Source organism: Ammospiza caudacuta, chromosome 16 (genome assembly GCF_027887145.1).
Source record: "Ammospiza caudacuta isolate bAmmCau1 chromosome 16, bAmmCau1.pri, whole genome shotgun sequence".
Lineage (NCBI taxonomy): Eukaryota > Metazoa > Chordata > Aves > Passeriformes > Passerellidae > Ammospiza > Ammospiza caudacuta.
In genome coordinates, this window is record NC_080608.1 from 14,085,328 (window position 1) to 14,110,836 (window position 25,509).

At 43.7% G+C, this 25,509-nt stretch overlaps 1 protein-coding gene across 2 annotated transcripts; it reads left to right on the plus strand.

Annotated features, from left to right (window-relative positions):
• Window positions 1-1,159: 1,159 nt before the first annotated feature.
• ITK (IL2 inducible T cell kinase) lies at window positions 1,160-24,816 on the plus strand. Of its 2 annotated transcripts, none has more exons than XM_058815234.1 (17): window positions 1,160-1,341; window positions 11,934-12,038; window positions 12,973-13,054; window positions 14,157-14,285; window positions 14,895-14,944; window positions 15,296-15,447; window positions 15,882-15,947; window positions 16,113-16,167; window positions 18,307-18,386; window positions 19,030-19,166; window positions 19,842-19,916; window positions 20,629-20,800; window positions 21,551-21,767; window positions 22,465-22,529; window positions 22,613-22,731; window positions 23,908-24,065; window positions 24,581-24,816. In XM_058815234.1, exons 1-17 carry the CDS (start codon window positions 1,171-1,173, stop codon window positions 24,650-24,652), a joined length of 1,905 nt encoding a protein of 634 aa, XP_058671217.1. In that variant the 5' UTR covers window positions 1,160-1,170; the 3' UTR covers window positions 24,653-24,816. The 2 variants fall into 2 exon arrangements, with proteins under 2 accessions (XP_058671217.1, XP_058671216.1); XM_058815233.1 differs by having other exon boundaries at window positions 14,895-14,935.
• The last annotated feature ends 693 nt before the right edge of the window (window positions 24,817-25,509 follow it).

Here is a 25,509-nt window from a genome sequence, read left to right on the forward strand (position 1 = left end):
TGTTGATCCAGATCCAAGCCTTTTTGGGGGTAATTCACTGTTGCAGGCACAGTGGAATCCCTAAGTTTATCAGGGCATTCTACTGCAGTTTTTTGGTTCATTAATTACAAGAAAGGATCTTGAAGCATAATTTCAACCAGCAAATTCTCAAGCATAAGGAAATTTATGAGCACACACAAGTGGTCCCATATTTTGGAGGTGCAAGGTCTGGAATTTATCCAAATTGCTGCTTACACAAAGCTCAATTCCCAAAAACTCACATCAAATTCTGCATATTTTGTACACGTGTTCTGCATGAGGCAGACCGGCTTGTAGAAGAATTGGGAAATTTGGCCTGAGTGTTCATCCTAATCTACAAATAGGTATGAAATCCCCCTTGACAGCAGTGATGCTTTTTTAGGAGATCACACACTTGTGTCATCTGACCACAAGAGTTTTTTGGTACTCAGTCACTCTGCTGAGAAATGAAGTACAGGTTTACAGGTTTACTGGACTTCAGCATGACAAATGTTAACAATATCTGCTGCATCTTGTCTTCAGCGAGGCCACCATATTTATTTTTTAATTTTTAAAAAATTTATTTTAATTTTTATTATATATATAATAATTATATATATTATATTATTATATTTTATATTATATATAAAATAATATATATATTATATTTGTCCTTCTTTCTGTCCTATGGTACTGCATTGTCTAAAGCAAAGTCTCTACAAATCTGTACATTAAGTGCTGTATTTAAATTGTACTTTTATGGAAAATGCACATTCTTAATTAGCATTGAACAGGACACTCATCCTGTATATCCATGTTGGGTGCATGCATTTATAACTGTATATACCAGATAAGCCAGTAGGAGACAGATGCTTAATCATGCCACACCCCTTTAATTTATCCTTAATCATTGATTCACATCTACTGCATGTCCCTCAAGTGTTATTTTTTTCCACAACATTTACCTTAGCGTATATTTCAACGTGTGCTGTTCACCTTATGGCTTCAGAGAGGATGTGGTTATGGTCTGACAGAAAGGAAGCTTTGCTGTAGATGGGAAGATAAAGCTCAAAAGCACCTACGCTGCCTCTTGAACACTTTTTTTTTTTTTTTTATTAACTGCCTCCTTTCTCTTGTTTCTTTCTTTGACGGAGCACACAGCACAGAGTTCCCATGTCCTGGGAGGCAAACATTCTTGGCTCAGCCATGAATAACTGTGTGCTCCTGCAGGAACTGCTGATCAAGAAATCCCAGCAGAAGAGAAGGACTTCACCCTCCAACTTTAAAGTGCGCTTCTTCGTCCTGACCCAATCCAAGCTGGCGTACTACGAGCATCGCCACGGGGTACGTCTGCTGTTTTCTTTCTCAGAGCAAGGATGAAATTTGTGTAATGGAGGGATGGATGCTAATGGAGGGAAGGATGATCTTTGTTAAATTTTGTTAATTTTTCCGGTCCTTGCTACAGCACCGGGCACTGCAAATTGATCAAATGGGTCATTTAGAGCTTCTGATCAGCAGGCATGTGGTGTGAATGGAAGAAGAAGACTACTCTACCAATTTATAGGAAAGATCTAGTTTTATTGTAGGAATTTGCATGGTCTTGTGTGAGGTACCTGTGCCTGGCACCTCACATGGGGACAGCGTGACCTAGAGAGGCATATTGTGAAGGTCACAAGTGTACCCCGATTTTAACTGTGAAAAAATAATCAACAGATCTTCACTCTCATACTTTTCTTCGGGGCATCAGGCTGATGGCTGGTAGGAGATCCATCTAGCATTTTAAAATAAATTCAGCTGCCACATGTAACGTGGGGTCTTTGGAGCTAGCTTCAGATGGGCTGTGATGATGAGATCCAGGCTCAGGCCAGGCTTTGTTTCCCCAAGTTTGCATTTCGCTGATTTGCTAAATATGAAGAAAATTAGAAGTCAATCTGTGCACCCCATTGTGTTTAGTGCTCTAGTGAAGTGAGAATTATTCCCTTCTATTTAGCTGGATGTTTGCAGAGCCTCGTTAGGGTTGTAAATAATCTTGCTTGTTTTCCAGCAGTCCCTGAATGTGCTGTTAATCCATTATGTTTAGGCACTGTTCCTGTAGGCAGGAAAGAACTGTGCTGCCTTGGATCCAGCACTGGCAACTTCAGACCTTCTGATCTTGCTCAATTGCAGAAAATTAGTAGAAACAGAAACCAACAATAAAAGAAAAGCACGATGTGCCCTGCTATTTTATCACAACCTATTTGGCGTTACAAACCAGCTTTAAAGGTTAAAAGGTTTAAAGGTTTAACAGTCATTTTCACCTGCATGTCATTTCTCTCAAATATGCCCAATGAAATGTTTTTCTTGCTTATACTTTCTAGTCCTTGTTTTTCACACCTCCATTTTAAACAGGACACTATTGATTGCTGCATACTGTGACTGTCTGTGGTTCGAGATTATCTTTGTCTGGTCTCCAAACTATTTTTCAAATGTCGTTTTCATAAGGTTTTAAATTCCATTTTAACTATTCCACTTAAATATTCAGGCTAAATTTTGAAAAGCATTGAAATGATTTTGCTGTAGGTGTAGGTGTTTAGAGGAATGTTTGCTACTGGTTTTCTTTGATGCTTTCTGAGTCTTGGTGTGCTTAACATGAATTGAATGTAACTCTGACTAGATAATTTTGCAGTAGGTGTCTTGTCAGCATCTTTAGGGACTGAAATAATTTGGAAAATCTGACTTGGTGACTTTCAGTGGGGCACAGACTTCACACTCTATGTGTTCGTGGAAATTTTCCCTCTGAGTCTTCCAAAAGGTCATTTAGGTGAGATGAGGGTTTGAGGTATTATCCACTTTATTTTATATATTATATATTTCAAAATATACATATTATATATGTGTAGACATATGTAGGTAAACACGCATGCAACTTTAGAACCTTGTGCGCATTTGAGATGTGGTGGTATATTTGTAATCACAGGGCTGATGTTCCATGAAATCCTGATTTTTCTTCTCACACAAACAGGTCTTCTCTCTCAAAATCAGGTTATTACATGAAAAGAATTTGTCACAAAATAGAGAGAGAAGAATTTGTCCTGTGAAGCACTCCCAGAACCAATCATTAGCCTCTTCAGTAATCAAAATCAGAGCATGCTGGTGAGACTCTGCTTGGTCAGGCCATTGCTGCTCTGGAGAGGAAGGATGAGGGCAGCCCATGCAAGAACCATCTTGTCTTGTGCTCAGAATGGAGGGAACCCACACCATTTGAATTCACAGCCAGTGGAGGGAGGATTCCAATGATCCCTGCCCAGCACATGGGCTGTGCCATTCCCAGGAGTGCACCAAGACCAGGCAGCACATGCAGGTGTTGAACTCAATGATCTGGTGCTCATTGTCTGGTGCAGTCCCTGGCACTGCTTTGCTCTGCAGTGCATCCACCAGGATGCTCTCAGATAATTTCTGGGGCTGGCAGAGGTCAGAGCAGGCTGTCACCATTGGGGCAGTTTGCAGGTGGCCCTGCTCTGGAGGTTTAGGGACACTGCTGACAGCTGGCTGCAGTGATGGGGAGAATCCTCAGGTGCTATGGACTGACATGGATGGGCCCAGCACATATCTGAGCTTTTAAAGCATGGATTTTCCAAGGGAGATCTCTGGGAATGTTTTCACCAAGGGTTTTCGATGGGTGTCTTTAAGGTCTTACCAACCTGTCTGGTGGATTGCTGTACTCAGAGTTTTGTACCTGTATAGTTCCCATCTCTCCAGTCCCTGGTCAGTCAGTAACAACAGCCTGTGCACAAAGGCAGGTAAAACAACTACTGAACTGCTTAAAAGTTTGAGAAGTCCCACTGATTTCAGTTGGATGACACAAAGTACTAACTTATGCCTTAAGCTCCGGTTTATGCAGTCTGCCTGTATTTAACAGGATTTAACATCCTTTCTCTGCATTTTTAAATCAAAGGTATAAAACAACATTAATTTTTTTTTTGTATCAGTCCAAAATAAGGAAATAAGCAGGCTAAAAGGCTACAGGGATATTTCTGCAAATGATACCCAAAGCTGTCAAGACAACTGACATCATAAAGGCAGGGGGTTTTTGCAGTAACTGTAATGGCATTTTCACTGTAATTTTCATCTTTCTGCCACAGCTGACAGAGAGGACTGTTCTCCTCAGGGCCAAGCACACAGTGGCCCTTAATGTTAATGAAAGATATTTACATGTCTCATTAGGAGAATGAGCCCCCAATAACTGACAACAATAAGAAGCTGTGTTTTCTGGAATTCATTATGCAGTGCACAATGCAGAGCTGTCTTAACATAAAGCAAAGCCCTGATAACAGGCACATGTATTCAGCCCCCATCTCTGCTAAAAGACATCAGAAGTGCCTTTATTATAACATGCAAATCAATTCCAAAGGCAAAAATTATTTGTTTCAGGGTCTGATTTTGTAGCTACTGTACGTGTGAGTAAACAAGCACATGGGAGTAATAATTTTAACTATTTCAATGAGTTTGATCCTCACAACAATAATGGATAATTCAGACACTGAAACTCTCAGGGTGCTGGTACACTTGCTGCTCTGCAAAAGCAGCAGAGAAGTGAATCCCTTTGGGGAGGTGTCTGGGACAGAGTTTCAAATATTCTTACTTAGATGCAGCAAAAGCACTCAAACTGGTGAATTACCTATACCCCCTCCACCCAACAGCTTATGGTCCTTGGTAAATCCTTCAGGCAAATAAATATTTTGAAATTTTATATCTTCATGCACTTTGGGGCTATTATTAGTCCAGCTGGTAAATGCAGCAATGAAAGGCTCACCCATAAAAGGCCAAGTTCTTTTTTCATTTACATCAGTACAATTCTTCCTACACTGGTCAGATGCTCAGGAGGTCACACAAAATGACTCAGCCTTGTCCTGGGCTCTTTCATTCCCATCTTTGATACTCACATATAAAGATGGCAAAGATGGCACTTCAGTGGGCCTTGAAATCTGCTTTCAGTCTCTTGTTACATGAGAACAAAGGAATAAACTTGGCTGAAAAGACTTTTATCAGCATCCCAGAAATGCTCCAGCTGCTCTGTAACATTATCTACACGTGGGGCTGCTTGCAGCAGTCCAGCTACCCATGGGACAAAAAGCAGTGCTTTGCTCCTCTCTGAGTCCAGTCCCTCTCACCTTCATTATTCTACACAGAATCCAACTTGGTTTTTTCCCCAAGACTCTAATGTAACAGATTAAAACTTTTCTTCTGAAGATCTCTGTTCTAGTCTTCTTGTTAGAGTGGCCATTCAAACCATTTCTCATTGATTTCTGTATTCTGAACACCTTAGCAGGCCAAAAGGCTACAGGGACATTTCCCCTTAGCAGTCATGGAGCTGCAGTCCTCACCTAGAGGGAACTTATTTATGTTTTTAAATACAACCTTCCAAATAAATACATCTGACTAGATATGTCATTCTTCATAACCTGCCATGTATTTATTAACTAGTACTGTTTGCATGCCAGAATTTGCAATACCACTTGTTTTCTGATGCATATCTCCAACTAATTTATTAATAATACACATATCGCCCACAAAGAAGTCAGGCTCGGCATCTGCCTGCATCACCCATTTCAATCAACTTTATACAATAAAATCAATACAACCCTAAATAAGATGAAGATAAAGTACAAATCTGTGCCTTAATGTCTAGTACCTCTCTGAAAACTTAACAGGAATTTTGAATAATCCAAATTATATTATTGAAGTTGCTGGAGGATGAAGTTGATATTGTTTGTCACAATGTTTCTCATTTCTATTGTGAAATCACAGAATCATAGTAGTGCTGGTTGGAGAGCACTTCTTAAATTCTTTTTTGCCAGGATAAGATCAACACTCAGAGCAGGACTGTCACCAACACCAGGACAGGTTGGCTGTAGCATTGGCTGGCCACTGCTTCAAAGCCAAGGACAGAGATTCCACATCTTTCATCAACCTAATCCAGTCCATCCTACTCAATATTTTTCTGAGTATTTGCAAAGTTCCTGTCTGTTGCTGTTCTCACTCACGACTCCTGCAGCAGCATCCTGATTTGGGGTGGTGATATTGTCTAGACAGGATTGCCTTGAGCAAAATGCAGGTTCTCTCTGTCTGGTGTCTGTGGCCTTTCTAACTACACAAACATGTGGTAAAGTCTGGTAATAAAAATAGCTCCTTTTTTTGCTGGAATAGCTAATTTTGCCTTCCAGAATATGATTATAATAATTTTCTACTTACCCTTTCTGTTCTTGCCCAGTTTTGTTCCTACTAGGTCCTTTTCTGTGTATTTATTAGTCTTTAGTTTTTGAATAAATATTTTTAATTCCTTCTGAGCAATGTTTTTGCAGCAAATGTCAGATACTTCCATTTTGTTTAAATTACAAAGCTCAAATCTTTCTTCTGTCAGAGAACATTGAGGATGTAGCAAAATCTTCAGCCTATGTTTTCTTTTTTATCTTTAAAAAGGAAAGAACACGTCCTAATTTAAATATATAACAATAAATATGAGGCTTCCTAAAAGTTATCTTTTATTAGACTTCTCTATTGTGGTCATTTTCTGCTCCCAGTGCCTTTGCTTTATATTGTAATTATCATTGTGCCTTATTTTATTGCAATGCCTGCCTGTTGCTCTATACTCTTTCATCCTTTCTGGCTGTTTTTTAATTTTGGCCTTAAAGCTTAGATTTTTTTTCATGAAAAAAAGTGATGTCATATAGTTGATTTAATTTAGCTTCTTTTCTTCCACTGAATCCTTCATTCACTGCAATCCACTGCTCCCAGTCTTTTCTGGAGTAAAGAACAGCTTTGAAGAAGCTAATATAGTATTCAGGAGTTGTTCCATGTGCTTTTATGTAACATAAAAGGCTTATTTCCATCATATTAGAAAACTCATTTGAAAGCCAAGAATCTTCCTTTTTTTTTTCTTCCTTTTTTTTTTCCCCTTTTGTTTCTTGATGATGGCATTGATTTTCTTGTCCAACCACTTGTGCTGTTGTAGAGATGGGCACCCTGATAGCCATCTTGGACAAGACTTGAGCCAAATGAATTTTGGAATTGGATTTGGTGGGAATACAAGGCTGGATTGGATCTATAGGATTGTGTAAGGATAGTAAATAGTTGAATGGAGGCATCTCAAGCACCAGTGCAGATGGTTTTGTTATTTAACACAATTCTGTGTATTCTGCATCCAGGGTGCACCAACCCCTAAAACACCTTCATGTTCTTTAGATGTGAAAATAGCAGTAAAAAAAATTTATTTATTCTTTTAGTTCAAGTTGAAGGACAAAATAGTCATGATGGACAGGTAAGACAGGCAGGCACATTAAGGGATTTAATTATCAAATATATGCAAAATACATTGGAGGTATTAAAATATAACACAACAGCCACGGTTCTACAGGAAATCCCAGTGTTATCAATTATCATTCCTCTCCAACTTTCCTTTAGAACAGTTAGCATGACAGAAAATGCAAAATCCCTTACAACTTTCTTCTAAAAACCAATTTCTTCAATTTAGTTTTCAGATTAAAATTAAAAAATAGTTACATTGTTTTATTTCCTATAAGCCCTGAAACAATCAGTGTTCCTAATGTGAGAAAACTCACATTTTTGTGAGAAAACTCACAAAATACTGAATGAAGATAGTGTCCAGGCAAAGTTGCTATGAATCCAGTTTTCAACAGTTCTTAATATCCTAACTATTAATGAGAAATACAGCACATTCCACAGATAAGGAATATGATAAGAATAGAAAGAATTGTATCAACACAGTGTCCAAGGAGGTTCAAGTTCAAGCTCAGGTGCTTTGGTTGGTGGAAAAATACTTTAGCAGGAGGGCTACCATTAAAAATAACTCCATCTTGTTCCAGTGGTATCTCATAAGCTTCTGGTTACTCTTTCTACACCAAGAAATTCCTTCCCAAATTCTTTCAGAAGCTCAGCAAGGCCTGAAGAAAACTCTGAAAGGCAGGAACACGTCACTCATTGAAAAGGTTGATGCTGACCAAAGCAGCTGAGCTCTCTGCCATGGGCAGTTCCACCTTGCATATCCCTCAAAATCAGCTGCTGCCTCTGTTCAGGCTGAACACTGAGCCCAGCTAGAGCAGAGGGACAGGGAACAGGTGTCACAGGGTCAAAGCAAAGATCCTTCATCTACTTAATCACCAATTAAGAACTGCTCTTTTTAGTCAAGATGGTGAGTGAAAACAGGGAATGAACTTTGGCTCAGATTCTTACAAAAAACCCCAAACCCTGATGGTATAGAGAAGGTCATGAAATGCTTTCATTGATGGAAATGTTTTTGTGGTTGAGCTTGCTGAGGACTGGAATTTCCTACCTTGCTCCACCCCAGCTGTAAATCAGTTTTCCCCTGCCCTCCTGCCAAGGAGGCACTGCCAGCCTTGCCCAGGAGGGGATGCACAGGAGATGGGGAGGCAGGAGGTGAATACAAACACCATGGGCAAGGAAAGCCAAGCTGCAGCCTGGACAGCCCTCAGCAGGGACTGCTGCTGAGGAGCCTGGGGCCACATGAACCTCTGATGGCTTGGTTTTCCCCTCAGAAGAACAAAAGAAAGAAGACACAAGTTGTTATGCAACTTCAGAACCAAGCCAGCTTTATGCAGCACAGGGTGCTGCCTTCCTGCCAAGAAATGCTGCCTTTGGTCTCCTCCTCTGCTCCTTGAGATGAGGCTCTGCCCTCCCCTGCCTCTCCTCTCCCTTCCCTCTGCTCCCAGCCCTGGTGGCTGCACCTTTTCCCAGGGCCCTTTGATAAACACGGTGGGGCTCAGCAAAACCTCTCAGCACCCAGCAAGGGCCCTTCAGCCCAAGCCCTCCCTGCAGAGCCTTTCAGCCCCGTACCTCACAAGATCTCAGAGCTTTGTGCAGCCTGAGGGTGCAGGGCCATGCTCAGGAAGTGTGATCACAAGTAGACCTGTGTCACCTGCAGCAGCCACTGATGGTTCACTGCCCTCTCACCATGAGCTCCACATCCCTGCCCCTGAGCTAGAGAGAAGTGATTCATTTTTTTGGGTGAGTTGCTGTGCTGGTGGTTGGTTTTAGCACATGAGAGATGCCAGGCAGCTCATTCCTCAAGCAGGGACAGGGAAATGCCTCCTTGTGTTGCAGAGTAGGGCTGTGTCCATTGTCCCATGGTCAATTATCCCAGCATCTAAAGCAATCAGGGACCACCAGAGTCATCTGGTTTATGCAGCAGAGACAAACCAATGAAAGAGCTCCTGGAGCCACGTGGAAGTACCAAAGATGAAGATATCAATGCACTGGGCTTGTGATGCACCTGGCTCTTTTCAGAGCTGTTCCCAGAGTGGATATATTGCAAATCTTGGACCAAAAGGAATAAATCAGGATGGGCTGATCTGTAGCATGTGTGCTTCTCCCCCTGGCACAGCAGCCTGCCCTGGTTCTTTCCACACATGGCTCACAGCAGGACCACTGATGTTTTTACTGACCAGCCAGCTAAAACATCTACCCATTATACTCTGGGCAGACTGGAAACAACAAATGGAGATCTGTCAGCATGTTTTGTCTCGCCCTTTTAGGAACAAGTCTCTGAGGTTTTTCAGAGGCCATTTTTAAGAAGCTTTTTCTCTCCCCTTCCTTCCAAATGGCCCTGTTGCTTTTGTTGGATTACAGTGTGGTCAAACATCACAAAAGCAGGGATATGTTTAGTTTCCAGCCCAGTTTCTGGGTAATGCCTGGTTTGTAAGTGGTAATTCCAGTTGTTTGTCCTGCTAGAGGACTGTAATTGCCTTCTATCAGCAGGGTCCCAGCAGCTGGAGATCTGCTGGGCAGTGCTCTGGCTGTGAGACACACACCAATGTGCTGCAACATGAGATTATGAGGAGCTTCCATCACTGAATTGTGTAATTAAAAGGAACACAGTGGGTCATGAGAGCTGCAGGGCAGCTGCACAGAGCTCCTTGAGAAGGCTGGACCCTGTCTTTCAGCAATCCAGAAAAGCATCAACAATTACCAGTGTGCAGGGAAACAGCAGAGCCTGTGCGTGGCACAGCATCGCTTGCTAAAGCCTCAGGGGAGGAATGCATGTGGGTAAACCCCAGGACTTCAAAGGGAAGAGATGAAGGAGGGTTCAGCACTAACAAAATTGAAGGTTTTTATAGGATATAAATGGCTTTGTGCCTCATCAAAAGGGTAAAAGTCTCTGGGGTAAAACAAATGATAGAGGAGGTTTTGAAGAACAGACAGAGGAAGCCAAGTCTGAAAGAAGTGACTAGATAAGAATGAAAGGAAATAAATGGTGAAAATGGGGTGCAGTAAGGCCTTCTAAGGCTTGCCAGCACTCTTGGGAGTTAATTGGCATTTACACTTATGGGTGCTTTAAAGCCTTGGGTTTACTGATTTAGGAGAATCCCACACCCCAGAGAGCTACACAGGCAGATGTCTACAGGAGACAGTCCTGGCAGTAAATCCAGAGACACTGGTTAAACTGCAAGCAAATACAAATACAAACCACAAATGCACCAGCCAAGGCCAGCAGGAGCAATGTGACACCACACTGTAATAATTTTCCTCTTTTGCCTCAAGTCCAGTTACACAGAGGCAAAACACCCAGCCAGTCGGGCAAGCATGAGGCTTGGGGAGCCCCAGGGCCTCTCTGTTTTGAGGCTGTTTGACAGTGCTTTGTGGCAAACCTCCCCCATCTCCAGAGGCAGGAGCTGCTGCCCTGGCTTAGGCTGAATTTAACTCTGAAAGGGGCAGAGGAGCAGCAGTGGGGCTGGCACAGTGGTGGGGATGGCTGCTGCCAGGGGGCAGAGCTGCAGAGTGGGGGTGACAGAGGGGAAAAGGGGACAAGAGGGAGCTGGAGGGTGTAAAACACAAAGAGCTGGGGCCCAACGGAGGCTCAGAAGGCTGCCAAAGTCTTGATGAGTGAGGGATAACCTGTGGCAGGTACAAGGCAGCAGCTGAAGTTCAGGCTCTGTCCCGCTGGCAGCGTTTGGAAAACAGAAGCTTTGCAGTGTTTTGTTGCTCTCAAACCTCACTGATTTCCGTCACGCTGTCCCAAAGCTGAGGGGGGGGCACATCTAGTGCTTAATCCCTGCTGAAAATGAATCAAAACAGGAAACCAGCTCACTCTGAAGAGCAACCTCGTGTAGGGGATCCTGCAGAAGCACCAGAGGCTGAGCCTCAGCTCCACTTCCACCAGCTGCCCTCACCCCTCTCTTGCAAAATCTGAGTGCCATGGGGTGAGGATTCCACAGGGAACAGGGTACACCAAGGCAGCTGGGATCCATGAATGCCTACTCTTTTTACTCTTTCCCCACTGCCCATGCTGTTATTTGGGTACCTGATATACCCAAACACCTGGTGAATGGAAGCATAGCAGAGGATGCCAGAGAAACAGCTTTGTTGGCAAGTTTTTGAGGATAATATTTATTTCAAAATTCCCTGTTGTTTTTTTCTTAGATGAAAAGCCAGACGAAACAAAAATAGAGAAATGTTGTAGTTTTTTGGAAGACAGATACAGGAAAAATGTACATTTTGGATGAAATGAATAGTTTTGAAATTCTCAGTACCCACACTCTTTAAAAAAATATTTATTGGTTTATAGCTTTTCAGTATGAAAAAGGGGTGTTAGTAAACTGAAAATTTAATGAAAATAGTTATTTTTTTGGTTAAAAAGGGATTTCATTTTGCTGGAAGAAAAAAAGTAAAAACTGAATTTCAAATAGAGGTTTTGACTGGTGCTGAGTTGAAATATATGTATGTGCATATATTTATGTGTATGGGAATACATATAGTGATGCCCAATATAAGAATTACTCTTTAAATTTTTAATGTCTTACATAATCAGTTAATTTGCTTCTGCTCTATTAAAACTAAATCTCCCATGGCTGAACAGTCTGGTCTAATTATTCACTTAATCCACAATCATTAGCCTCAACCAAGTGCTTTCCTCTGTCTTTTAGAAAAAAAGGACTTTGAAGGGTTCAGTGGAACTTTCCAGGATTAAATGTGTGGAAATTGTGAGAAGTGACATCATCATTCCCTGTCAGTACAAATACCCTTTCCAGGTGAGTCTGTTTGTTGACCATACTGAGAGAGACATCACTTAATTTTGTATTTCAGTAGCATTTCCTTCACAGTGCAGTCACTAATGAACCCAGCACTGGGTTCTTGATCAGAACCTCTACTCCAATTTAAATAATCAAAAGTCAGTGAGGTTCTCTTGGTTTGAAAAGAAAGTGTCTGCTAAGGAAGGCAGGAGCCACCCCTGAAATGGAAAATGTAAAACCCTCCGTCTGAATTGTTATAATTTTGAAATTAAGGGAGCTCTCAGGCAAAGGTATGGGAGCAGGAATAACAATTCTTTATTAGGGAAGCAAAAAAAGCAAAAAAAAAAAAAAAGGCATTAATACCAAACAACAGAGTCAGAATAGGACCTGACACCCTGTGTGTCAGGGTGGTTGCACAGTCCCATTACATGGTGGCTGCAGCCCTCCTGCAGTGCCAGCTGTGGTTCTGCTGGAGCAGGGATCCTGTAGAAGGGTGGAGTTTTGCTCTGAAGGTTCAGGGATGCTAGAGATCGGCCTGGTCTTCCTCAGAATCCAGTGGGAAAGGGCTGCTCTGGGAATGCAGTGGGCAAAGGCTGCTGTGATCTTCCAAACCTCAGATTATATCCAGATAGGAATTCTTGGCTCCTCCCCCTGGGCGGAGCATCTCCCAATGAGATGATGGAATTTTATCAGCCATGCAGGGACACTCACTGCCCAATTAACAGAAGATAACTGTCCCATCAGATAGGAATAGAGCACACACACCCATTTCCAACCCAAGACAGAGGTCAAGAGCTGCGTCTGAGCAGCCCCTGCTACTTCCCCACATCATCATTTGGCACGTAGCTTGTTGGTAACAGTGCTGCTGCCTCTTCCCTTGGGTGACTCCCTTGTGTCCAGTGCATCTGGGATTGCTTCTCATGGCTGGCTCCTTTCTGTACCCCCTCTCCAGATTGTCCATGACAGCTACATCCTCTACGTGTTTGCCCCCAACCGCGAGAGCCGGCAGAGATGGGTCCTGACGCTGAAGGAAGGTAAAAACCCCTCTGCCCACCCAGCTGAGGCTTATGTCTGACCAGCTTTGTGACAAATAATGCAGAGAAAATGAGCAGGAAGAGTCAGTGTCTCCAATCTCAGCAGTCAAAGTGTTTATAACCCGGGTAGCGGGTTATAAAATTGAAATGCTTGTAAATCTGGTGGGTGTGTTTTCAGCAGACATGGGAATTTTGGATGGTTTATTTGGGGACCGTAATGTCTGTCAGTATCTGCAGGGAGGTGCCAGAGGATGGACCAGTCCTGTTTGATGGTGCCAAGGAATGGGACAAGAGGCAACAGGCAGAAATGATGCCCAGGAAGGGTGTGAGGTCTCCCTGCCTGGGGATATTCCAGAACCATCTGTCCCACGTGCTCTGGGATGACCCTGCTTGAGCAAGGGGGCTGGACCAGCGACTACTGTGGTCCCTTCCAGCCTGACCCATTCTGGGATTCTGTAATTTGTGTCTTTCTAGAATAAACTCTTAATAAATGACTGTAATTTGAGGTTTCTTCTTCAGGAAGAGGTGAGGATTTTCCTATGGCTAACTTTTTAAAATAACTTTTTCTACACAGAAAAATTTTCAGCTCTTAATAATAGATTTTTTTGGTTAGGTGACAACCTTGTTAGAGAATCATGATTATTAAGGAACATTTTTGTGGGTAGCTTTCATTTCCTGTTCACCTCCTGAATCGTGCTGCGGTTCACTCACATGGTGCTGCAGTAACCAGCACTGGGGGCAGAGACAAGCTGAGTGCTTGGTGTGAGGAAGGTGTCAATTAGTTACATAAAAACTGCAACAGGCTTCTGTCACAGCTTTTTTCTGTTTTGCAGCACTGCTCCTGTATTGTTCCCCCTGAAAACATTGTGCCTGATGGAGCTATTGTGAAGTTCATGCACTGATTCTTGCAATCAGTTACTCCCCTACTCCAAGCTTCTGCTTTATCACCTCATCTTGTTCAACATTTGTAGACTGTCCCCTCCTTTGGACAATTCTTCAAAGAGCAGATTATTTCCATTTAGTTCTAGACAACTTCTAGAATGAATGTGGATGCAAATAAATTCATTTCCCCCCTTCTTTTTCTTCCCCCAATGTTTTTCAGAAATCAGATACAACAACAGTTTGGCTTCAAAGTGTCATCCAGACTTTTGGTTGGATGGCAAGTGGAGGTGCTGTGCTCAGACAGAGAAGATGGCAGCTGGCTGTGTGGTATATGACCCCACGAAAAATGGTAAGGGACTTATTAATACCATCCTGACATGGAAAATATTTATTCCTAGCAATAGTAGAGGATTGAATCTCTTTTGTACAGAACATCAAAAAATATTATGATAGATTTCCATAAAGAGACATTTTCCTGGCTTCTTGGGATGTTCTGGCTTATCTTTTATTGTATGTGGAATTCTTTTTTTTGAATTCACATTTTCCTCTGATGCTTGGTTTTGGAATGAGACGGAGAAGTAAGAACTTGATCAGCTGTAGTCAGTCAGTAAGCCATAACAACTTTCTCGAGATAAATGCATTCAAGAGTGCATTTTAACCAAACCAAACAAAACCATATTTCCTCTGTGGTTTCAATGGCCAAGCATAATCTTGAACACAAGTGGTCAATCATTCTTGACCAAAGAAACATTTACCTTGTATTTTTTACCTTGATGCCTTAACTAATCTGTACCCCAGTTTCCAAGCCCTGCTGAGACTCACTGTGTAGTTGGCAGGTCTTGTTCTCGAAGTCCAAAGCTCATTGTTCAGTGGGGTTGTATCAATTCATTGCATTGGTGGTTTCTCCCTTGGTTTTGTCCTCACCTACTTCAAATTATCTTTCTTGATATCTTTTCAGCCTCAAAGAAGCCTCTTCCTCCCACTCCTGAAGATAACTGGGTGAGTGCAGTGATGCTGTCCTTAGTGCCCTGCCCTGAGTGATTAACTACCAGTGGGGAATATGTCCTTATTAATGTTCACCACAGTGCAGTGACCTAGAATTTCACCTGTGATAACATTCCCTGGATATTTTCTGTGCAACTGAAATTTTTATATGAAATTCATTGTTTGAAAGTGCCAAAGATTCGCTTGATGCCACCACACTCCACTAAATGGTCTGGGGTGCTTTGAGGCTTTTAAACCCAGGGGACACCAGTGCTGCCAGGAAAATACCACCTTAGAGAGCATGCCACTGCTTTTTATGAAGATTAATATTAATATGAATGTGACTGTGATGAGCCTTTTGCCTAATTTGTGCAGAAACTGTTGCTGGATCCAAGGGAAGCAGTGGTCATAGCCATATATGACTATGAAGCCCAGAACCCACAGGAGCTGACATTACAGTATAATGAGGAATATTATGTGATTGACAGCTCTGAGGAACATTGGTGGCTGATTCAAGATAAGAATGGGTAAGTCCCTTTTCAACAGCCAATGTGCAAATCCTTTCTAATTCCAGTTTGTTCTCCCATTAACTTACATGTTTATTCCCTCTTGTTCAGCTTTTGCAAAGCATCCTCTTATTTGCAGGGAAAAAGTGATGGAAGGTTATTTATGGTAACCTTCTTCCATTTGCTGTTGCTTCAGGCAGCTGAAGAAATGGATCTGAAAGTTAATTTTACAGCAAAAAACAATTCAGACTGATATTTGCAGTGATACACAGGAGGGAAAATCGTGAAACTCTCCAAGTTTAGAGGCACAATCAGTTGTTTTCTGATACACTCAATACCTCCCCACCAGCACTTTCATCATGCAATGAGCAGGCAAAGCTTTCAAGGCTGACTCCTACAGATGCAGAGAAAATCCTGTCTGTCAGCACACTCACACTTGTCTTGCCTCTCAACAGGCATGAAGGCTATGTGCCCAGCAGCTACCTGGTGGAAAAATCACCTGAGAATCTGCAAGTTTATGAGTAAGTTGTGCCTGTGTTTTTTCTTGTACCCTGGATTTGAAGCTACAAGCCTCAAATGCCCCCAGCCCAGCTGACATTCACCCTGGGGATGCTCCATTCAGGAGCCCCTCAGGAGAAACTTTCCTGGCCTAGAAATGCTGACTCTGAGTCCTTTGATGTTTTCAGGTGGTACAATAAGAACATCAGCAGGAGCAAGGCAGAAACACTGCTCAGGGAGGAGGTAAACCAGTGTTATCTATGGGGTGGATGGGAAATAATAATTAATTAATGACAAATGAATCCTGCAAGGGCTGCTGTGTGTAAGAGATGAACCCTGGGTTCCTGCTCTGTTTGTGCCCTTAGTGTGTGATATGAGATAAAGGACCACCAGCACACCTCCCTTATCCCCCTGTTAGCTGAGCATGGGTGGAGCTGTGCCATCCAAACACACCCAGTAACTGGGACTGGAGGAAAACACTGCTTCAGAGCACTGTGCCAGCTGAAAACTGTGATTTTAGCTCATCTTTTCTGTCTCTGCAGGAGGCCTGTGGATGCCAGTAGCTCTCTGAAAATCTAACCAATCTTGTGCTGAAGTATTTTGGGTGAAAGCCAAAAGTATGGCTGTGGGTTTTGTTTTTTTAATTGTGTGTGTGCATGTAAGCACACATCTTTAATTTTTCAGTTGAGCCAGAGTTTTCCAGTGAAGATTGTACTGAAAACACAAAGAATAAGCTTCTTGTTCAAATTTTCCACACAAACACAACCTTAATTTTTAAATCTGCTCTTACATTAACAGGTGGCCCTGTTAATAAACACAAATAAAATGTTCCTTCCTGGAACACTAGTATTTTATGGAAACAGCAGCAATTTTGTGCTGTTTTAAAAATTCTTGTACAATGTACTACAGAAAAAGTCCAAACATGGTTTAGTGATCTTATTTTTTCTTTCAGTCCTACCAGTACAACTTTTCTGTGGTAACTACCCCCATGTGGCTGCAGAGACTTTTTGTTCAAAGCCTTGCAAGCCTCACAGAAACGTGGCCAGGTTTGTGAGTGATCTTTGGCCAGGCTTGGTGGCAGCTGGGAATGGAAGAATAGAGCTCAGAGTGACTTGGGCAGGATGCTGCCTCCAAAACCTGCCCTCCTCCAGTCCTGAAGCCCTCACTGTGTGTGATTAAATGCTTCTACAGCAGCAGAGAGACTTTCTCAGAGCTCTCCTGTGCCAGATATTGTGCGGTGCAGATGTTGTGCAGACAGTGAAGGGCCAGCCCTGGAAGTTCACAGCTCAGCAGGCTGATCCCACCTGGGCAGAGCTGCACAGCCAGCAGCTCATTCCTGGGGATACAGGAGCAGCTCAGCCCCTGTGTTCAGCTGGAGCTGATCAAAGCTCGAGGGAAGGAGGCCCAGGCAGGGTGCACTTGGTGGATTTGCTCTGCATCAACTGTTGTGGGTGGGTGGAAGACATAAAAAGGAGGAGACCTACCATGTAAAGCAAAGGAGGAGGGAATGAAAAAAAACAGGCACTTGGGATGCCAGAAAATCTTCTTTATCTCCAAACAGAAGAAAAATGTGAGGTTTATTACCAATATATAGGTCAGTACAGCACATTCCAGCCAAACTGTGATGTTAAATCCCCTTTGCCATCTGATCTATCTGGGCCAGTGGGATCATGCCCTGTGAGGCATTTTAGCATTCAGATGAGTGGAAAACAATGACAGTGAAAAGTTAAAAACAAAAATTGTTCTGTGAGTGCCAGACTGCAGGAGGATTGCTTTCTTACCCATTTTTGTTTAGATGCTGAATGACTGGTGTACCTGTGAAAGGGCAGGATCATGTCCAAGGTTTTCCAATTTGGGGTACATTGGTAAATTATCATTCCTACACTCCCATATGGATTCTCTGGTGCTGGATAAACTGTGATTTGTTCTGTGGCTGCTCGCTTCACAGGGAGCACTCACAGGGGTTTGCCTTTCCACTTGGCCACACATTTCATTGAGCATGTATTCTGTCAGATAGGGCTGAGGGCAGTCAATGGATTCAGAATTTCCAGAGGAGAGGTTTGGAGGGACAAAAAGGCACACCCACATGTACTCAGCACAAGTGCCTAGGTGTCATTTCCTCTGAGAGCTCTGAGAGGAAGCTGAGGTAAAAGCACCTAACACCCAAGAGAGACCTGCAGGCCCTGGGCAGCTGCCAGAGCTGTGCATGGAACACACCAGGCTCTGTCAGTGGGGTGATGCCTCTTTATTTTCCTATATGTTTAGCACATCTTCATGACAGGGCTGAAATAAGCACAGCTTTGCCCCCAGCCTACTTCTTTTTTTTTTTTTTTTTTTTTTTTTCCATTATCTCTCTAACCAGTTTTCTTTCCTTTGTTCCAGGGTAGAGAAGGGGCCTTCATGGTGAGAGATTCAAGGCAGCCTGGCATGTACACAGTCTCTGTTTTCACCAAAGCATTGAGGTACAGCTGAGCTCAGCAGCTTTTCACATCAATTACATCAATGAAATGACTTCTCTGAGTGTGTAATCTCTGTATAGCTGTTTTGGCATTATAACGAGAGAGCAGAAGGCTCATGAAAATGATTAAGGGAAAACACTTCCAAAAAAGGCAGAAGAGTCAGCTGCCAGTCCCAAAGTGTATTAAAGGCTCTACTTCTCCCTGAATCTAAATATGTGCCCATAAATAGTCCTTTGGACATCACTGGGGTTGTCATTCTGATGGCATTGTCCCCTGAACTGAAGTGTCAGTGGGACAGTGTGGGCTGTGTGCTGGACTCACCAGAGATGGGCAGTGCAAGGCAGGTGAAGGGGTCTCAGTGATGGGGCAGAAAGTTGTATTTCACAAAGAGACAGAGAAACTTAGCATACAACCTTCTCTTATCAGGAAACCTCAGCCTTCCTCTCGAGATGAGACCTTCTGCCAGTGAGAAGGAGAACATACAAATACCCAGAGTTCATTAGCAACTGAAGCTCACTCCTTGCTCTTCCCCCATTCCTTCTGGGGGAAGGTTCTCCCCTCTGCTCACTTGTTTCTGTTTATACCCCAAATCCCTGGTTTTTTGCTGCAAGCTATTTTCTCTCAAAGAAAACCCCCTCTTTTTCAGCACGGACAACAATCCTGTTATAAAGCATTATCACATCAATGAGACAACTGACTTTCCCAAGAGATACTACCTGGCAGAAAAGCACGTGTTTGACTCCATCCCTGACCTCATCAACTACCACCAGCACAATGCAGCAGGTGAGAGAGGCTGAGCAGAGATGTTGCTGGTTTGCCAGGTGACTGTTTTGAATGAAGGACTCCCAAGGAGCTCTGTCCTTACAATGAAGTGTTAAATGGCTTCACTTTTTCTCCTACTTATTCTGAAATGGGCATTTCAGGCCAGTTTCCAGCATTACATCCTCGTGTGGTTGTCCTTCTAAGGCTGACCATGGCCAACACAGATGTCATAATGACATATTATAGAGAGCTCTGGGGATGCATCACCACTGCCAGGCCAAGCTGTCTGGAATTACACTGCAGGGCCTTCTGGAGGTGATCCATCCCTGGGCCTTGATTTGACACAAAGTCAAGGACATGGCCAGTATCCATAACCAGACATGGTGATTCCCATCCCTACAGTCTAGGAGTACCAAGGCAAACACTGGGCTTCAAAAACACCCTATAAATGCCAAGTATCATTTGGAAATTCATCAGAGTTTACAGAAACTCAAAGCTCTGGAGGTGAAAATGGGAAATAACCTGAAGGCGCTCAGAACTCGCTTCCTTCTCTCAGGCAGGAAACCAGAGCCTGCACAGAGGTTCAGCTGCCCTCAAGTGGAGCTGAGAACTCAGTGCAGTAAATCTGCACCTCTGGGGTGGTAGCAGCCAGGCTGCCATGGCTGTGCAGTAACAGAAGTGTCCCCGTGTCCCCAGGTCTCGTGACGCGGCTGCGATACGCGGTCTCCTCCTGGAGGAAACAGGCCCCCATCACCGCAGGGCTCAGCTATGGTAAGGGTCTGCCATCACTGCATGGGAATCACATCCTGGCTGGCTGGCTGGGTGATCCTGCACATCCCCATGGATATTGAGGAATATTTGTGTGGTTGCAGCCACAATAAATGGATTTCTTCAGTTCTCTGTTCACCAGCTTGTCATCTTTGTCATGGCTGTTGATAAAGGACTGAACTGATCATGCAGTGCCTTGAGGGAGGTGATGAGAACCCCAGGGTCTCACTGAAGTCAACATTCAATACCAAAATGAATTCTGAACAAAGGGGATGGAAATGGGAGCATAGAGTAATTTGATGAAAGCTGAGTCTCTCCTGAAAGATGCCTTCATTTGAATATTGTTGTCAATAGAATTTTGCCGGTATCATCTTTGTTGTAATTCTTGGAGACTTCAAAGCTCAAGCTTTGAAGAGACTTCAAAACTCAAGCCCCATGTTGTGCTGGGTACTGCACATAAGCATGGTAAAAACAATCCTCCCTGGAGAACTGGATAGGCAAGACAAAGGAGGGAGAAAGGGGATGTTGTTGTTCCTACCCTTGAACATGACCTGCAGCATGGACTAGTCAAATGAGCTATCAGAGGTCAGACAGGCAATTTGTGGGAGAGCCAAAAAGTCTCACTTGGAGTCCTGCCTCAGTGTTTAACCCACAAAAGCTTTTTGCTTGCCATTCTACTGCTCAGTCCTTACTCTTTCTCCCTTGCAACCAACAGGAAAATTGGTCATTAATGCCTCTGAGCTCACCCGTGTGCAGGAGATTGGCAGTGGTCAGTTTGGGGTGGTCTACCTTGGCTACCTGCTGGACAGGACCAAAGTAGCCATAAAGACCATCCGAGAAGGAGCAATGTCTGAGGAGGATTTCATCGAGGAAGCCAAAGTCTTGATGTAAGTGGTAGATTCACCATGACAATCACACCCTGTGGGATTCGTAACACTGAGCAAAAGTCAGGAATCTGAGTAGGGAATTCAAACTTGGATTATCTGCTATGTATCTTAATAGTAAATAGACTGGTGAGCTCTGGTGGATACAAAGGAAGGCAATTCAAAGTGTAGGTGAATTATTGTGCTTCCAAGTCTATCAATATCCAGAATGGTCTTCCAGATCTCTGCTATTCAGGAAGGCAAGGATAATTGATGGTGCATTTTGGAGAGCAAAGTGGTTTTTCCCAGAAAAGATCTCTTAAAACTTAAGTACAATTTCATTGAAAAGCCTTACCTGTAAAATGTTTTGCTTTGCACAATTGAATATATTTGTCTTTGGTTTTATTGACTATTTTTGCTTTTTTTTGCATTTCCTTCCCAACAAGACAGACAGAAATTGATTTTATTTTTGTTTGAATGGTTTTTCTAGCAGAAAAATCTTTTGGTGACCACTGCCATTAAAATGGGATGATATTTAGTCCTTGATCTGCACATCTGCAAAGCTGGCGGTGTGTTATATACAGCAATTTATGCCACTGCCATTAAAATGGGATGATACTTAGTCCTTGGTCTGCACATCTGCAAAGCTGGCCTTTGCAGTGAGCTGGGAGCATCGCTGTGGCATAAATTACTGTACATAACACACTTGCTGTGAGGATAGCTGGCACTGAGCCTATTTCAGCCTCTTCCCCACCCTCCCTCCCTGCCCCACAGGAAGCTGTCTCACCCCAAGCTGGTCCAGCTTTATGGTGTGTGCTTTGAGGAGGCTCCCATCTGCCTGGTGTTCGAGTTCATGGAGAACGGCTGCTTGTCCGACTACCTGCGGAGCCAGCGGGGCAGCTTCTCCAAGGAAACCCTGCTGGGCATGTGCCTGGATGTGTGTGAAGGAATGGCTTACCTGGAACAAAACTCTGTCATCCACAGAGACCTGGTATGTTGAAGCTTTTTCCTCTGCTGTCTTCTTCAATTTCAGCTTCCACACTCCTCCTGCCTGTCTGTTTAGAGGGGATCCTGTGTCTGTCCTCACTGCAAAAGCAGCACAAATACTTTAGGGGAAAAAAAAACCACAAAAAGCCCTGGAGGACTGATCACTGATCAATCTATTCCCTTTAACTGGTTTTGGGAGAGAAGAAACAAGCCATAAAATTTGTCTTTTTTTCCTGACTGGACTCTGGCTCCCCAAGAGCCACAGTACTGACACTCTTCATGTCTAAAATCAGTGAAGATGACAGAAAGACTTGTTCTAGCATAAATCATGTATAAACATGCACTGATGATAAAATAGTTTTAATTAAGGGGTTTTCAGTCAAGCTCCATCAGTCACTGCTGCAGTTTCATTAGGCATGTAATGACTGTGAGTAGCTGTGGCTATTTTAGGGTCTTGTTCCACCCTTTCTGGGCAACAAGGGCCTGTCAGAGTGGTGCTTGAACAGCTTTTCTGGCAACAGGATCATGCTGCAGAGTGCACAGAAAGCATGAGAAGCTCAGGGGTTTGTCCTCTGCATGGCACAATGTCACTTTGATGCTCCTTTTTAAGCACAATCTGCTCTTCCAGGATAAAAGCCCCTGAGTGGCTGTGACAGGGTTTTAGCTCTGACCTGATGCCTTTGCACCTTACTCTCTTGCAGGCTGCCAGGAACTGCCTGGTGGGGGAATCCCACGTGGTCAAAGTGTCTGACTTTGGGATGTCAAGGTAAAGCACTGGGGCTGAGCACGGTCCCTTGGGGCTGTCACAGGATGGGGAACTCAGCATTCCCCCTTCTTTTCCTCTCCCAGGTTTGTCCTGGATGATCAGTACACCAGCTCCACAGGCACCAAGTTTCCAGTCAAGTGGTCTGCCCCAGAGGTTTTCTCCTACAGCAACTACAGCACCAAATCTGACGTTTGGTCGTTTGGTAAGGAAATCTTGTCAAAATGGAGAAAATTCAACAGCCCCAGCTGGGAAAAACAGAAGGCTCAGTGTTCAAGTAAACTCTCCTCAACACTGCATCCTCCAAGGCTGTGTTGCCTGAATAATGGCTTAGAAAAGCAAGCCTAAATAATTCAAGTGAAAGAAAGGGAAAAAAATCACACTACCTAGATACTTCAGAACTCTTCAAATATTGCCAATTTAATGTATTATACCTGTGCAACTCTATATAAAATAGCAAATAATGAGCTCTGTTTCATGCTGACATAGCAGGAGTGTCCAAGAAAAACAGAGTCACTGACGAGGAGAGGAGAGGAGAGGAGAGGAGAGGAGAGGAGAGGAGAGGAGAGGAGAGGAGAGGAGAGGAGAGGAGAGGAGAGGAGAGGAGAGGAGAGGAGAGGAGAGACATTTAGGTACTCCATCTCTCTGCATGTCACTCCTGAGGCACTGATGCCTCACTCAAACCCCCTGCCCTTCCAAATTTGCTCTGCTGACTCCATTTGCTTTATGCTGATCTGAAAATGTTATTTCACTGCTCACACTTCTCACCTCATTTCCTGCTCCACAATGCATTGTTTGACCATTTGTGTCCATTCTTTGCTCTCGCTTCTGGACCCTCACAGATAAGGGCACTGCTGTGTGTTTTTGCCCAAAGCCATAACAAAGGCTGTGGATCTGGCACACTCACAGCCCTGGCCCCTCTCCAGCCCACACAGTGAATGGGGCAGTGTGCTGTGCACAGCTCACAGTCAATGGGGTGCCACTCAGCCCTGGGGCCAGCAGTAAATAATGCAGGATTATAACCTTTGCTAGTCTGTGCCTGTGAATTCTGTGCTTCCCTTGCCCTTTGCTGGCTGAAGCTGTGGCTGGGGCTGTGCACTCCAGGGGTGGGCTTTGAGCAGCACAGCAGGAGCTGGATGTTCATGCCCTTCACAGATTTAACAGAGAGAGGCTTCAGAGAGCACCAGAGTCCTGGCTGGCATCCTCAAACTGTACAGCTGTGTTAGGGCCTGGGTTTTCAGCTCTCTACTGAGAATCCAAGAGAAAATGCTTTTCCAAGTAACTGGAAAATGTTGAGCTGCAGAGAAGAGCAGGTGGAAAGTGGCCCTGCTGAGGATTTTATTTGTGTCTTTGTGATTTTTTTCCTGTTTGGTTGCTTTAGGAGTGCTGATGTGGGAGGTGTTCAGTGAGGGTAAAATCCCCTATGAGAATCGCACCAATGCAGAAGTGGTGGAAGAAATCAACGCAGGATTTCGGCTCTACAAACCCAAGCTGGCCTCCAAGGCAATTTATGATGTGATGAGCCACTGCTGGAGGATGGTGAGTATTGTACTGGAGAGCCCTATTTCCCAAAGAAAATAACTCCCTTCCCCTTGGCTTTAAGGAGGAGAGAGACTTGTGCACTCCACATGCTAACAGAAGATAAAATCCTGGAGGTGAAGCACTGCAGCTTTCATCTGCACTAGCAAGCAAACTCTGGACTCTCTGCCTTTTATTTGACTTCACTGAGAAGCCCATGCAGTGCACCTAACTCAAGTTAATTCCACAGCTTCCTTGCTAAGATGGCTGTGGCTCTGTGGGGCTGAGTTCTAAGGGGGGTAGAAATGACAGCCAAGCCATTACAAGGTACTTAATGTCCACCAAGCCAAATTCACTGGTAATAGAAAAGAAACATTGCACACAAGGAAGTTGGTTCTTCCAGTGGCATTTTCTCTATAGGGGTAGATTGTATTTTTGTTAATACTCAGTTTCTTCCCAAGATTTTCCTTGCTAACCTTGCCATTCCTCTCCAGCTGACATTAATGTTCTTCCTCTGTCTTCTCTCCCTTGCTCAGGGGAAAGATGAGCGGCCGTCCTTTTCTCTTCTGCTGTTTCAGCTGAGTGAAATCTCTGAGTTTGATGTGTAATCATGGCACTGCGTGCTCAGCACAGCCAAGAGAGTTCTGAGAAGAGAGAAGGCTGGATTTTCCCCAAGAAAGCATTAACAGGAATCCTCTCACCATAAACACTTGCCATATGCCTGGGGAGAAGGAGAGGGCAGAGGCTGGTACTTCCAGACAGACAAGATATCCCCAGGCTTTCCAGAGCCTAGACAGACACAGGCTTTGGTTTGGCCAAGAGTGTGGTTTGCATCTTAAAACCAGAAGTGACTATTGAGCATGGATCCTGAACCCCACAGTCCAGCAAGGTGTTTCTCCTGAAGAGACAGCCTCAAAATTTAGAGGTCTGACATTGCTGTTCTATTTCTGTCAACTCCCAAATGAAGGTCTTCCCTGGAGGGAGATAAAAAAAGCTTTCTTTAACTGAGGAGGAAGGTTTAGGCATTTCCCTGGCTCTCCTATTCAGAGTGGGCTGGACCTGAAAGCTCTGAACAGGGAAAAGCCTGGGAGACACAGAAGCAGGCTGGATTCAGTGACTGCATTTCTGATGCTGGTATTTCAAGGTGGTTTTGTTTTCCCTTTGCATGATTTTCCCCACAACTGTGGCATAACAGGAACAGGATTTGGATACCTGCTAAGCTGAAGTGGTGTCTGTGTGTGCACACGAGTTTGTGAGGGAGGAAGAGAAAAAGAAATGTATGTGATGAAGAGTCTCGATATTCTCTCAAAGTGCATTGTACAGTGAGTGGGAAAATGGGACTCTGATGCAAATGAAGACGTTCGTGGAGGGAGGAAGTCAAAGCTGAATGTTTATATTGATTTTTTTTCTTCAGTCTTTCTACATCAGAAGATAAATGTGTGACCTCCACCCAAATTCTTTGTTC

What these genes read in the sequence shown, in the direction of transcription:
- ITK (XM_058815234.1), top strand. Translation starts at nt 1,171, where the DNA reads ATGTCCTGGGAGGCAAACATTCTTGGCTCAGCCATGAATAACTGTGTG. An exon ending in ACTACGAGCATCGCCACGGG is followed by an intron (nt 1,342 to 11,933) that starts GTACGTCTGCTG and finishes TCTGTCTTTTAG; the next exon opens with AAAAAAAGGACTTTGAAGGG. An exon ending in AGTACAAATACCCTTTCCAG is followed by an intron (nt 12,039 to 12,972) that starts GTGAGTCTGTTT and finishes CCCCCTCTCCAG; the next exon opens with ATTGTCCATGACAGCTACAT.